Source organism: Sinohyriopsis cumingii, chromosome 10 (genome assembly GCF_028554795.1).
Source record: "Sinohyriopsis cumingii isolate HCF-2022 chromosome 10, ASM2855479v2, whole genome shotgun sequence".
In the NCBI taxonomy this organism is placed as follows: domain Eukaryota; kingdom Metazoa; phylum Mollusca; class Bivalvia; order Unionida; family Unionidae; genus Sinohyriopsis; species Sinohyriopsis cumingii.
Window position 1 is genome coordinate 37,353,745 of NC_142970.1, and position 16,333 is coordinate 37,370,077.

Sequence of the window (16,333 nt, forward strand, 5' to 3'; positions counted from 1 at the left end):
TAACTGTTGATACACTACCAAAGATTTGTTCTATTTTCAAAACCATGTGACATTTATTTCATGACACATTTGTTTACATAGAAACTCAATTTTGTAATGTTCAGTTAGTAAAGTATTGATACTGCGATTTCATTGCAAGTAATAGTGAACTTCATATCATCCTTGAGGATATTTCTAAGTGCCAATTCATGGAATTCTCTGAAACTCATTTTCCCCACAATGGTCTGTATCTGTGAAACAAAGCTCTATTTTCCAAAGCATTCATTTCACTTGACTGCCTTGCTATCCTTATCACAGCTATGATCGAGTAGGTTATATTTTGGTAGTTTAATTAGATTATATACATAATAACATTTATAACAGTGTTCGATTGATCAAATGAAATGAGTTCTCCTGACATATGACTGGGGCTGCTAGATCTTAATCATAAAGGATTTGCATGAATGTTAACTTTTTTATTCCACCTATTTATTTGATTCAAAAGATGTAATTAACATGATAACACAAAACAGGCCAGCTTTTAATTCAGTGTAACAATACAACAAATGCTTCCGCGAGTCAGGTATCAAAACACGGTTGGCACTTAATTAGGTTCTCAGAGAACCCCTCGCAGGCATAGCTGTTATGGTAGATTGACACATTTAAGTTCAATTACAAGAAGTCACGATGCATTTATGATGACTATACTTAAAAGGATCTAAAAGATATAACTACAACACAAATTCCACTTGATAAAATTTTTTATTTAATTGGTATTTATTTATTAAAGTACTGCCCCCATTAGGCATGACATTTTAATTGATCAAAATTTCCTTGAATATCATAAATTACAGTGTACAAAGAATCTTGAAAATCATTGGAACAAGAAAACAACTATGTTATGAAGGAGAGGTCATACAGCCTTACTGATGGAACAGTACCACAACAGTCTATACAACTTTGAGGGGAAAATAGTAGGCCAGGACCTACATGTTAAGCCAAAGGTCATAAGAATGAGTCAGCAGAATTTAGAACTTTGCTTTGTAGTGTTTAACAGAAATTAAGAACAAAATCCATCCTAATAAAAGCCACTGAAAAAACCTAAACCAAAACCTTAATGCAAATTTTCTATGATATTAATACCCATTGCAAATTTTCAATAATTTTAATACCCAATGCAAATTTTCTATGATATTAATACCCAATGCAAATTTTCTATGATATTAATACCCAATGCAAATTTTCTATGATATTAATACCCAATGCAAATTTTCTATGATATTAATACCCAATGCAAATTTTCTGTGATATTAATACCCAATACAAATTTTCTATAATATTAACCCAACACAAATTTTCTATGATATTAATACCCAATGCATATTTTCTATGATATTAATACCCAATGCAAATTTTCTATGATATTAATACCCAATGCAAATTTTCTATGATATTAATACCCAATGCAACTTTTCTATGATATTAATACCCAATGCAAATTTTCTGTAATATTAATACCCAATGCAAATTTTCCATGATATTAATACCCAATGCAAAGCAGCAAGAACCTGTCACCAACTGACTGTCTTGGCTTCATAATGATTCAACCTAAATAGGAAGAAAACCAATCATGGAGTTTAGGAAATATAACCTAATTTATAACTTTAACCTAAACCTTAAACCTGATTTTCAATGTGACCTTGACCCCAAGGTAAATGGGGCAAGCTTTATATAGAATGAATTGACCTAGGTTCCTAATTAGTCACGAAGTTTAGAAAATATATACAAACAAAAAACTTTAAACAAGACCATAAAAACCTGTAAACACCAGCACCAGAAAAGTTATTGCTATGTCTCCTTTCCCACTAATCTGGGTTTCAACCAAAAAGCATTAAAAATATATTAAAAGTTAATTTTCTCCACTGAGGTAGAACAAATTTAATACAAGAAATTGCGATGGCAAAGGACATTTGCAATGTTAAACCTGTCGTCACTATTTACATATAATCCCATGAATCAAACATGTGAATCACTTGCACAGCGTATACAATCTCAACATGAGTTATGCTTACATTTATAATAGTCTGTGCAGAAGTTATTCTATGTAACGATCATCAGTTCTGGAGGGGACAAAATTATTGAAATTAAACATGTGAAATGAGAAAATATTTGGTGACACAGCATATACATTTAAAGGTCACTGGCCAGCTATTGTACAAACATGATATTATTATAGTCATAAAAAAAAGCATTTGTTATGTATGCACACCATAAAAATGTTTAATCAGACTTAAAAATCTGCTTTTTTAAATGAAAAAATTATTCGGCAATCTCCATAAACAATCTGTAGTTTCTGTGTGCCAGAAACTAATATGACGTACATTTATCCCTTCTATTCAACCTAGTTTTTAATTCTTCAATTTACCCATGTAAATGTCTATGTGATATATCTTATGATCATGCTTTTGTACAGTAAATATGGTGCAATGTCTTGCATATGGATGTAACCAAAAGAGTAATGAATAGACAAAATGGTTCTTTCTTTTTCCAAAAGACCCTGTTTACCACAAAAAAGTGGATTGAAGCTGTCAGATCAAATAGGGTGAGGGATGGGAAAGTCCTAAATTCTCCTAAATCCGGTAGAAAGCTCTATGGTGCTTATGAGAATAGGGATAGAAAGAGCGTAAGAAAAATATATCAAATAAAGGATTACAGTGCAGCAATGTTAATAATCTTAATACTTTTGTATGTACAGAATGTAGACTTTGATCAAACTCTTTATTTAGCATTATTATAACCAATATGAACTCAAAAGCATTTAAAAAAAAGAGATATGAAGTATTATTCTGGGATGTTTATCATTTCTTTTTCCAAAAGACCCTGTATACCACAAAAAAAGTGGATTAAAGCTGTGGGATCGAATAGGGTGAGTGATGGAAAGTCCTAAATCCTCCATTAGCATTAGCGAGCAACAAGTCTGTAGAATCGGTCATTTATATATATATATATATATATATATATATATATATATATATATATATATACACACACACACACACACAGACACCTTATTTACTGTATATATCAGGACTCATTAAAATAATAATTTGTTTTTATTTCCCAGTACTTATGTTGCAACATTTTTCATCCAGGTATACAGTGTGACGCCGCTATAGCATGCTCCGTTATAACATGAATTCGGATATAATGCGGTCATGGTGTGGCTCCTGAAATTTCATATATATGTATTTTTTTTGTACACGAAAAAAAGTCTTTCTTAAAAGTAGGGAAAAAAAAATGTTAAAAGTTTATTATCATTTTGGGTGAAGAGATCGCATATGAATAATACAAGACGATCACGGCGAGGCTCCTGAAATTTTATATCTTTCTCATACATGAAGTACGAAAAGAAACATTTACAATGTTTATTCTGGGATTGCATCGGGCTTAGCCAATGTCACAAACTTGGATTTATTTTCCTGATTGGCGGCAAAATATACCATCTGGCGATTTTTTTATTATTTGCAACTTTGTTGGCTGTTTAAACCATTGATTTGGAGTGTAGAAATTCAGAGGCCCCATGAAAGGAAGCTGCAAACTGGATATAAAATGCACCAAAATTTATTGATTGTTACATAAACGAATTCTTTGTCCATACTGACAAACCATCTAAACAGTACATTATTATATCATAATCTGCTTATCTTGACATCTAACATGAGTCATGTATGTTGTGAGATATCTGCTTTTTTGTTGTTGACATTTCTGGTAACGGAGATCAACCAGACGAGGCATTATGTCGTAATCTATCTTTCATAGAATTTTCGGCCACTCGCTAGTAGTTAATATATTTACATAGACTGATATTTGTATGTGGATGATACCTAAATTTCCTCTTCATTTTACTCAGAATTAAATCCTTCAGAACACTCACATTTCTGTAATAATCCCTGTCATCAAACCAGAACACCTGCATCTCTATCGTCCGTTGACCCATTGTTAAATTTTTGACGCATGTGTGGAAGGCAGCATCATGCTGCTACCACAAATGCAAAAAAAGAAATTGGTTTATTCAATAGGCAGGGAGGAACAGTAACTATAATAGACCAAACAAAGGCCAACTGTTTTATAAAAATGTATCCAGATAAAATAATTTGCTGCAATTCAAAGGAAACAGATTACCTTTAAAGCACCGAGTGCTATGAAAACGTACTCAACAAACGGAAAAAAATCAGTCTCAATCATGCAATACAATTGTTTGATGTTGCCGCCACAATAAGAAATGGGCATTTGTTTGGTTCTCCAAAGCTGTCCATCAGCGGTGACTTCAATAACGCATGCACCCCTCACCAAAGAAAGCCGACTACAATCTTCAATAAAATCAAAGAACTTTTCTTCAAAGGCAGTCAGTACCAAACTTAATTAAAAGTAATGGAATCTGATGGATTTTTGCAAGTTCCAACGTGACTGGAACACGTTAATTGTGCCGTGAAAGTTTCCTTTTTGCATAGAAAAAGTTTATGCTTATGAACACTACTAACGGCGACTTCAGACGCAAACTAACTTTGACCAACTTGGGACGTACTGAAAAGTAATGTGCTTCGTCATTCGTTATATGATTGTGCTATGTTTTTCCAATGAATTCAGACCAACATGACCTGTGACAAAATTACTGAATATTTTAAAATCTCTGTGTGTGTGCATATTTTCGATGGAATCACTTGTATTGTGATTCAATGTATATGAAGAGATTCGCGGGTGAGTACATGGTGTTGATACTCTATTCATTCTATTCATTAGACATGTATAAATAAACATTATTCACGTATATGTACCAATTCATGGTTCTCTAAATAAACTATTATATATGCTGTTTTCACTACAGGTGTATTTCTCATTTAATATGCATCGATTTAAGATGGTAACTGTGCCAATGAAACATGCATTTTACCACTTGCATTTATTACCTGCCCGCCCCCCCCCCCCCCCCGCAAATATTTTGGGGTACATGCATCATTTTCGTCAGCAAACTGATGCTTATAACACTGTTCGGTCTATAACACGGTCAGGTTCTATGTCTCCCAACTACCGTGTTATAGTGAAGTCACACTGTATGTCCCAAGACTTAAGAAACTAAATAATTTTGTGTTAAATTTGTGCCCCCCTTCCCATAATGCAAGCTACAATAAAATAGATAAACAAAACACTTATTTGGAAACAAAAAGAAAGAAACTAACCTTGCATTGTTATCATTTATTCCTTCTTTTTTCATCATGCAAAATTTATTAAAGAAAAAATTATATACACGAACTCCATATATGTAGCAGATGCCAGATGGCGTATGCATCCTTACTGTAGCATGGCTTATGACAGAAAACAAAATTGCAAATGAGACAGGAATGTCACCCAATTGCTTTAAGGCACCTGCCATTCATACATGATACATTATAAAGTGCAAAATGACCAAGATTGTATTGTATCAAGATTAACTATACAACGGAAGCATGCAAATAAATATCATTATTTGAAAATACATTCACTGTCAGTGCAAATGATAATCTTTAGCTAGCATGGGTTAAAAAGTATTATTAAAGCAAGTTATTGCTGAGTATACTATTTACCCGATGAACATTTGTATCAATAATGATCAATTATGACAAACAAACAGAAGCCCTGGTTATGAATAAACACAACTGGCAATGAGCAATAAACTCATTGCTTAAACTTACTGACAAGATATCAAATACAATTATTACAAAGCAAGCCAACCCTGGAAACTGACTTTGGATTCTTTTAAGTGTGCCAATTTTTTAAAATAAAGTCGGCCAATATAAGAAAACCAACTTTGGTTCCTTTAGATTCTTTTAAGTGTGCAGATTTCTTTTTTGTTTTTTTACAAAGTTGGCTGACATAGGGAACTCAGCATTGATTCCTTTTTACCTGTATAACAGGAATTTTGAAAATAAATTGAAACAATAGGTGTTTTGAAAGTGACACAATTTAGTGCATCTTGCACACATATCAATATGACTGAACAGTTAATTAGTTTTCAATAGTTTAATCTAAATGTTCCCTATCCAAAGTTTATAGTGTTTTATTTTTCAACAACAAGAAGCATGTAGTTCTTCTTGTGGGGGATAAATGAACAGGGGGATAAATATATGTCATTTCAGGTTGGCATCCTGTATAGGTGGGAAATCATAGCTAAGGGGAAGATACCGTTTTGTATACTTCTATTGTGAGTAATTAAATTATTCTTTCTTCTTTACACTTGATAAAAAATTTTGTGCGTGTATGACTAAAAAGAAAAATGTTAAAGTATGGTCGCTGACCTTTTTCGAAAACTAAAAGTAACTCAAATCAAGAACTAAAAATAAAAAAATGTAGCATCCATTTGGATGTAGTAAAATACACTACTGTCCAGTAATGTTTCTCCCCACTTTAAATATACCTTATTTAAAAGGTCAGTGGCAGTTTCAAAAGTGGTGCATTACCCATACTGGGATTTTCTACATAAATTTCCATGGTTTTCTGCAAAATATCGAACACTACTGTGCATGCTGTTATCGACAGATCAATGCCATTTGGACGTCTGAATATTGGCAACTTGTTGTTATGTGTATCTCCCAACATGGCTTTGACATCCTTGATGGTCCTAGGTGGCACTAACTCCTCTGCACGTTTAGCACGTGCAAATGTTGACTGGTACATACAGTTTTGCTCAATGCCCTCTAGATGTTGATATTGGTTGAAATGGTAATAATGGCAAGGTTTGTCTTGATGTACTTGTTCAGTGATGGTCGTCAACTTCAGAGGACTCTCTGGTTTCCCAGGTCCAACTTCCACTGACCACATCTCCTTGTGATTCAGTGATGCCACGTTTACATTAAATGCATCGGCTGATCCATGCCCTTCATTACGAGCTATACGGACCAACTCATCGACATTCGATGCAGACAACAATGCTCTTGAAATTAAACCAACAGGTGGGGAGCCTACGCTGGCCTCCATAGGGTGAATTGCATTTATTGTAAACACAATACCATGCTTGTTGAATCCAAATGCATAACCTGGTAACATCCCAGGATAAGAAAATGATGTAAACTGTTCCTCCTTATGTGTGACAGTTCCGGTTTGGGCTTCTGGGTCAACAATATTAGCACTGACAACGTAACGGTATGGGTTAATCATTGGATCACAGTCTTCGTTGTGAGCCATAATTTTCATATCAGGAGAGTTGAGAAGTACAGTTGAACAACCACGAAGTTCATGTTCTATTTCTGCAAAATGGACAATATGTACCTCCTTTGCAATGTTCAACAAGAAAAGGTTTTCAAATGGCATTCCACTTCCATCTGACATTCCTTGAATTTCTGTAACATACTGAGGGAAGCAGATCTCAGCTGCCTTTTGATATTCCGCGAAGATATCCCTTCCTTTGTTGGTATTATAAAAGGGGAGAAGGAACGACTGAACAATATCAGAAGAGCTGAAATATTTTTGTATTTGTTCCCGGAAAACTGACCCAATACTATGACCCACCTCATAATGTGTTCCTCTGGTGAACAGCATTGGAAGAGTTTGTGCATTGTCTGTTTTTGCCATTGCATACTCAGTATCTTGTCTCCAGTATGCAATTTCTTCTACTGGGATTGTATGCAATTTCTTCTATGGGGATTGTCTTCTTCAGTGAATCACTGAAATAAAAAGTTAAATGGTCAGAAAAATGTGAAACCATAAACCAAAATCACTCCTCAAATGACATAAGATCAATACAGTATGTTACAGATGTCACTAATATCTACAACAGCACCTCAGATAGTGCTGCTGAACAACATATCAGCTTGCAAAAATAAAGATGAGAGGTGTTTTTTATGTTCTTGAATCAATGTTAAATACACCAACTGATCACGTAGAATAGATGGACTATGCCAATGCTATTCAGATACAGTCACTAGCAAAAATGTTTTCCTACAAAACAGGAGGATAAATTGTAAGTTTTTTAATTTGAAAATGTATTTGATACATATCTAAGTATGATGGAAGGAATACATCAATTCTGTTAGAATAAATTAAATATAATAATACATGCAAACACACTAATTTTCTTGCCGCAGATTAGTTCCTATGACAACAAAAATGGAAGGTGCCACAATGTTGGAATAAAAGATGTCTCTAAATTATTGTCATCACAGATACATGGACAAGAAATAAGAAAATAAATTAGTATGAAAATGAAGAATAATTCTGTAATGCACCAGATCTTTTTTATTATATCTAAACACAAAGTGCTATGGTAGAATGTAAATAACTAGACACCCAAAGAACACTCAGGCAGGGGTGATGGGCAAAACTGAACAAAGAATGCTCAGTCATACAAATCTTTTAGAATTATCTGCATCAATCAAAATTTTTGTATCTTATTTACTGTATTTTTGAAAGAATCAAAGTAACCGTCTCACGGATGGCAAAGCTTCATCGCCAGAGACGAGGCATTCCAGGACAACACTTAATTAAGGTGGACATGAAGTGTTTGGTACCTAACTGAAGGTGAACAATATTATATGGTAAAATCCTGGATAATAAGAAGAGTCTCTCAAAGCTCTACTGTCAAAAGGAATTTCTGTGAATTCAAATTAAGACAGCTTCTGTTTTTAATTGCTAAGTATTCCAGCCATATCTGATTTTCTTGAGTAACAAGATTTTCAAATTCGCCACTGTGACAGCCATACTGAATTTAAGACTGGTACCATTTTTATTTAGGACAAAAAAAGGACACCATTGGAAGACTTTTGGTGAAAACCCGATGTTGATCTAACCGCCCATTCTGGAAAAGTATTGACAAGGTTTTAAACATTCTAACTGTGGCAGATATATTGAGGTCAGATCTGCACTATTTTCATTTAGAGTCAACTAGGTCGCATCTGTTTAAAATTTCTGTGGAACATATGCATATATAAAGTAATGATTTCATCTTCATACTTTAAAGTTTCAAAAAGAAATAAATTCACCTCATGTACACTTGCACCAAATTCATGACCTATGGTTATCTGAGTTTTCTTCAAGCCCCCACACCTCGACTTTGAATAATCAAGATTCTACTCTATTATTTATCTGACCGAACGGATGGATAGATGATGGACACTGCACAATGGAAAACTGGTCATCCCAAAATAATTACACATACTTATCTACCCAAGGCAGATACCCTTCAAGCCTCATGCAAAAGCATGGATGTTTTGCAATTAATGTTGAGAAGATAATATTCAGGAATTTATTTCAATTTTGGAATGAGTATGATGTAATGATAAAGTGATCACTTTTTTCTCCTGTAATTTTGGTATATGCCAAGAGAAGTATTTAGGTTTCCATGTGAATATACAGTGTATAATCCATGCTAAATGAATTTAGATGGAACAGGGTCAGAGTGATCCAGAATCATTACCATGGCTACATTTTTTGTGTTTCTCAAATAAATACACCACTGATAATAATAATAACAGTGTGGGCTTAGTACAGCACCTACAAATTTAAAGCTCTCGGTACTTTACAGTATTAGATAACACATAAGAAAATACAATAACAATACAAAAACAACCACCACAAAATTACAAAAACAAAAACATGCTGATAATAATTAAATAAACATTATTAAGTCTTAAAGTCAGTTCTTGTAAATGAAATAGGTGTGTTTTAAGAAGTCTCTGTTCACAAAATAGGTGAGTTTTAAGAAGTTTCATAAATGTGATCAAAATGTCACTGTCTCTAAGATCTACTGGCAATTCACTCCATGTAGCTGGGTCCTGGTATACAACAGAACATCCATATAACTTTGTTTTAACAGTGGGAACAATGAGAATGAAAGTGTGAGAAGAATAGCATAAATTTCTAGATGGGGTGAATACATGGGTGAGGTCAGATAGGTATAATGGACTGAAGCCAGTCAACAAAATGCAGCATAGTGAACAGATTTTGTATTTGAGTCTAGATTGAACAAATAGCCAGTGAATGTTACACAGATGAGAGATGGTGTGCTCAGTCCACCGTTGTACTCTAAGGATGATCCAAGCAGCCATGTTTGGAACCTTTTGAAGATTCGGTAGTAGATTCTGAGACAAATCAGACAAAAGTGAATTACAATAGTCAGTCTTGAGAGTACTAAGGAACATACAAGGGCATTAAACAAAACAAAATTGCGAATGGAGCTGATGTGTCTTACTGTCTCCTCAATCACCGATTCGATTGGAATTTTACTACTCTGTTATGGGGAAAGGATGTATGCCATATTACCTTGATCGCTGTGTTATAAATGTTTTATTACTGACAAGATCCAAGCATGCATAAATTTCTTCAGTTAATTCAAAGATTAAATATATCAGATTTAAAATACTAAATATATGCAAAATGCAGTACCAGGTTAACTTCTCTCTCTGCGTGAGTATTTCTGTGCATTATGTTTAGGAGGATAATAAAATAAAACAGATTGCATCAAACAATGAAAATAAATTCACATTCGTCATGAAAATAAATATCTAAACTAAGTTAAAAACGGAAAATTTCAATTATGTTAATAACTTCTTCAACCATGTTAGTCAATTTTTAAGGAAGGAACAGTTTGTTAGACAAAAGATGGGAGGGTACAAATTAGAAAGGGAGCAGTAAATGTGGCAATACAGTATATATGACAGTGTACAATAATGGGTACAAATTGTATATTCAAAAATTTTAATTAAATTGCTTCCAATATATCATGTAATCTACACACAACCATTCTTCTTGACATCAAAGGAAAATCAAGGGAAATACAGAGCAATTTTCCTTCAGTTACGTAAAATCAAGAAAATCACTCCCATGGAGTTTGTAACAATCATTGGTCACATATTTGAAACATTTGTCAAAATTTTCAATGAACAATTTTAAAATGACAATTTGCATATAAACAGTTTATAACAAAAGAAATAATGGAAGAATACTGCATTGCCTTTTAATGTGAAAAGTGTTTTAAAAAATGGTAAAAAATTAAACAGATTTGGTGCATACGAGTTATTTTCCAGAGATTATCAGAAATGGGGCCATCAACCAATTCTATCAATCGATGATAGTAGGGTCAGACTATTTACCAGAACAAACTGGAATAGGCTGGAACAAACAAAAATAAATAATACCATAAAAAAGATAAAAAAGAAATTCTTCTTACATATACTTCTGTAACTAGTTTACCTTAATTTCCATTAATATTATACTGATGTTCCTTTTTTAAAAAAACAAATTGATGCAATAAGGGAAGACATGAGAATACAGAAACAAAAATAGATAAAATTACCTTTGAAAAGAAGAGCAATTACTTGCAAAAATAAAAGCAAACCAAACATATTTTCTAATAATTTCTTTATTACTTGTTCAAATCCATCATTCTTCTTTTTAAGGAAAGACAAGTGCAAATGACAGTAAAAACATATTTAAAACATACCAATATTAGAATGTTTGGTCATGTGACTGGTCAGTATAAACCACACCTTTAAAATACCTGCAATAAGAATATACAAGTGAAACAAGAATGTGTATATCCTTTATTGCTTGATCAAATGGAATATATATTTTAAGAAAGAAAAAGTTACACTGAAATATACTCTACATAATATAAAAAAACATTTGCCATACGATCGGTCACTGCCAAAAGCTATATTTTAACGACTAGCAAAAGATGATTAAGTGAGGTAAAAGAACACATAGATTCCTTATAACTTAATCTTATACGAGTAAGTCCATCTCAGAGCAATAATGCCATCCATTATGTGATCACTGGGTTGTTATCAATTTCTTTTCTCTGAGTAATAATGACATCCATTATGTGGTCACTGGATTGTATTCAATTTCTTTTCTCTGAGTAATAATGCCATCCATTATGTGGTCACTGGGTTGTATTCAATTTCTTTTCTCTGAGTAATAATGCCATCCATTATGTGGTCACTGGGTTGTATTCAATTTCTTTTCTCTGAGTAATAATGCCATCCATTATGTGGTCACTGGGTTGTATTCAATTTCTTTTCTCTGAGTAATAATGCCATCCATTATGTGGTCACTGGGTTGTATTCAATTTCTTTTCTCAGAGTAATAATGCCATCCATTATGTGGTCTCTGGGTTGTTATCAGTTTCTTTTCTCAGAGTAATAATGCCATCCATTATGTGGTCACTGGGTTGTATTCAATTTCTTTTCTCTAAGTAATAATGCCATCCATTATGTGGTCACTGGGTTGTTATCAATTTCTTTTCTCAGAGTAATAATGCCATCCATTATGTGGTCACTGGGTTGTTATCAATTTCTTTTCTGCAGAATGAATAGTTCTCAACCTTTCGGCCCTTTTCTTTTCGTTTTGGTTTGTTTTTTTTCCCCCACCAAAGATGGTATTACCATCATTCTAGTTCCATCCATGTCATGGAATTATTGAATTTGATACATAAATCATGAAAATTCTTTTCGCACTTATTTCTTCCTTTCACAAGCCAATATACCTAATGCAGTACATACTGACTGGTTGTGGGACCATAATGTCATGAAAATTCATGTTTTAAACACAATGTGCTTTGACATTATGTTTCATTTTAAAGAATATTAAATTAGATAAAGAAATATATAAAATGCGAGTTCTTTTCAGACCAATTTCTTTTTTCTTGTGAAAAAAAGTTATTTTCATACTTTAGTTCTACTCTTTTTCTGTTAATTTCTTTTTGCTTTCCACGCTGCTTTAGATATTAGAAAATGTCTGGGACTGTCCATTTGTCTACATGTGGCATATGTTCGTTTCATAATATCTAAAAGGACTACTTGCTTGGAATTGTTATAGGGATAATAAATCCAGTTTCATTATGGGTTTAACGCCATTTTTCAGCACACAATAGGCTATACATGGCAGCCAGTATTAATGGTGGAGGAAGAACCTGGGAAAACCCTGGAAAAAACCACCAACCCATGAGAAGCTAATGGCAAGCTCTCTCACATGCCCACATTGGCCAAATCCGAGACTCGAAACCCACGCAGACAGAGGTGAGATGGCAGTGATCAGTAACGGAGGTGCTCTGGAACCCTTGACCCTATGGTAAGTTTTATATTACTCCTATACCTGTTTAGAATAAATCAGAAAACATCTTGCCAAACTACTTTTAGATTTTTGGTCATTTATCTATTTTTGTTGGGGTATATTTTTTCAGGAATTTTCAGTTTGTTCTGGTAAATATCAGACAGTTGATAGTATCAATGTCCATGTGTGTTTGCTTTTTGATGAATTTTTGAGAGATTTGGTGCGATTATATGTAATATGGGGTGTAGGAGGGTTTTGGGATGTCTTTGGGTGTTCAATGAGACCGCTCCAAAACGCATGATGCTCCGAAACCAATGTAGGACCTCTTACTTACTTAGGCAGCAAGACCTTGACCTCAAAACATAAATATCAGGGTCGATGTCTTACATTGTAGGACTATAAATAGATCAAACAACTTGAAAGAAATTATCTTCCAACTCAAGCTTCACACAATACTGTCGGTGACCAACAATGTGCTAAACATTTGCAGGATAACTTGGCCCTGTACCATCCATTATCACCATATGTGAAATTAAGTAGGACTACTGAATTCAAGCTTCGTATGGTAAATGAAGTTTACTATGAAACACTAATGGATAAATTGGCACCTTAAGACCAATTATCATTATATTTATGATTACTGTCACCTCTTAATATGTGTAAATGTAACAGGATCAAATATTTGATAATTTTATATATTCATGTTTTAATTAGGCAGAAGTAGGCATTTGATTATTTCATGTAATTAATGTTCATTGATGAGTGAAATAAAGTCATCAGTTGCTATTACTGTGTTATTCTCATTTTACACATTTAGCCATTTAGGCAACTTTTAACATAGTCCTACAGGTAAGACCTTGATGCTGATATTTATATTTTGGGCGTCAGGGTCTTACTGCCTAACTAACATTAGTAACAGCGTTGTGTAGTGTATTTTGATGTCGACTAACATCGTAAGAAAAGTCAAATTTTCAGGAATATTTCACACAGATGGCAACTAAAATAACGACAATTTTCTACAAAGTCATAATCTTTTAGTCAGACATTACTAACTCTGATGTCTTTTCTCTAATAAATTCAAATTCTCACAAAAGAAATGGACCTGTTTTAATGTTTTGGTTGTCTACATTTCAGTTGACTGGAAAGTGATGAAAGCCAGAAATGCCAAAATAGGATTAAGTTAAAATATTATTCTTTAACAAAACGAATAAAAATATATTATGCCTATTAGAACTGTAATGTTTTGTTTTGTTCAAGAAACATATCCGCCACATGAACTTACTTAAACATACTTCGACATACCTCGACTACTGTTGCATTGCAACAAATTCAAATGTACATCAACGGAACACCAAAATGCGTCCATCTGCTAGTGTCATATTTTCATTCCGCCAGGATAAAGACAGCGCAGTAAGTATATTAATTATACATAAATTTGTGGAAGAGTGTCGATATATGTTGTCAAATGTGTGAGATATTCCTGAAACTTTGACTTCTTGCTCCAATATCAACAACATCGGAACACACTATAAAAGGCTGTTATTTGAATAGTAAGACATGGCACTTAAACAAAACCAACATGTGCTAAGTCTTACATTGTAGGACTACCATGAACCAGGGTTACCTGTTCGAGTCTCGTTCACTCTGACCAAATGAAGCTACCCTGATTACTGTTCATGCTGGGTTGTTCTATTGTATGACAAGTGGTAAGTAACTTTCTGATTGCTTAGTTTGCTACTTGTCTGTATAAACAACATAGTATGAACAGCATATTAGTGGTGGTCATTCCACTGGAGCTTCTGAAGGGTGCTGGTCATGGGATTGCAGTAAGAAAAGTGCCTGATGATTCTTTTGCTTCAAGGAAAATGTGACTTAACCTTTGTCCCTAGCTACGATGTCGTAGCCGCAACTTAATTTCTTGTGGTTGACGAGGTGGGAGTAGGGGTACTAATATTATTAGTACCATATACTTAGTACTTTGTCCCATAAGATAAGGGTGTAACAAAGCAGGAGAAATGTATTTATCTCCATTTACCAACATCGTGCACAATAACACCCAATTTCTTATCACAAATACTGGACTTGTATTATCTATTATGTGAATGGAAGGCAAGTGCTGTAACAGAAATAAAAAATGTGAATACCTTCAATTCTCCAGAACTTTACTACGTTTTCAATCCAAGGCCGCTTAATGTCATAAACATTCGTTCAGGTGTTTATTCTGTCGGGTTTGAATATTTTCTACATCGCTGTAAAATGATATGAAAATATAACGGAAAAGCAGACCATTGTGCAGTAAATGACAAAATAAATTGGGAAGCTAGAAAGAGTTGTCTCCTGAGAGGACGATTCTATCGTTTTAGGGATGTGTATGTGTGTGTGTGTGTGTTCCACTATAATGAATTAAATGCAGCACAAACATTTTATATGCATAGAAACAAGGGGTCTCACTAAACACCCCAGGACACCCCAATACACCCCAGAACACCCCGAGACTCATCAAGAACACATTAAGGCTTAATTAAATACCTACTTTAAATTTCAACAACAACACAAACAAACAAAGAAACAAAAAGTGTGAATATATAATGAGTGTTTATGTAATGGGAAAAGTAGCGAGGTGAAGGAGTTGCCAAGGGAAATAACTCCCATTTAGCCGAAGTGACGTGAATATTTATCAACATTTATAAATAAGTAACAATACCACATGGGAGCAAGACATTTCGACCCCAAGAAAATTCCCAAGACATTTAGACCCCAAGATACTTCAACTCCAGTCAAGGGACAATTCGACCCCAATTCATGCATATTTAAAATAATAATTAGCACTAATATTCATTTCCACTAATCACGCCACTATTCATTGACGTCTGCAATTAAAGATGATACCAACACATCTCTAAGTCGCCGAAAAAGATGTCAACAGTTAATTAAAATTAAAGTCATATTTATTAAGTTAATGAATGCACGCTAATCTGAATGAAAAGAAATCACATTTACTGCACACTAGAAATTTGCATAAAAAATCCGATTTTTTTTAGAAACAATAATTAGCACACTGCTAATGGCCATTTCCACTAATCACACGGTTATTCATTGATGTCTGCAATTTAAAAAAAAGTAAACAGTTAGTTATAATTAAAATCACTTTTATTAAGTTAATCAATGCACGCTAATTTGAATGAAAAGAAAAAGGTTTGAAAATTAAACGCACCACACGCTTTAAATTTGTACAAAAGGGCCAAACATTTTAATTACATGCTAGTTTTTATCC

General features: G+C 33.7%; 1 protein-coding gene across 2 annotated transcripts; it reads right to left on the minus strand.

The window, feature by feature from the left end:
• Positions 1 to 722: 722 nt before the first annotated feature.
• LOC149789885 (beta-alanyl-dopamine/carcinine hydrolase-like) lies at positions 723 to 15,296 on the minus strand. Of its 2 annotated transcripts, none has more exons than XM_089971945.1 (2): positions 15,204 to 15,296; positions 723 to 7,676 (listed from the first exon to the last, which is right to left on the minus strand). In XM_089971945.1, exon 2 carries the CDS (start codon positions 7,582 to 7,584, stop codon positions 6,436 to 6,438), a length of 1,149 nt encoding a protein of 382 aa, XP_089828071.1. In that variant the 5' UTR covers positions 7,585 to 7,676; positions 15,204 to 15,296; the 3' UTR covers positions 723 to 6,435. The 2 variants fall into 2 exon arrangements, with proteins under 2 accessions (XP_089828071.1, XP_089828072.1); XM_089971946.1 differs by lacking the exon at positions 15,204 to 15,296 and adding an exon at positions 9,995 to 10,070.
• Between the last annotated feature and the right edge of the window lie 1,037 nt (positions 15,297 to 16,333).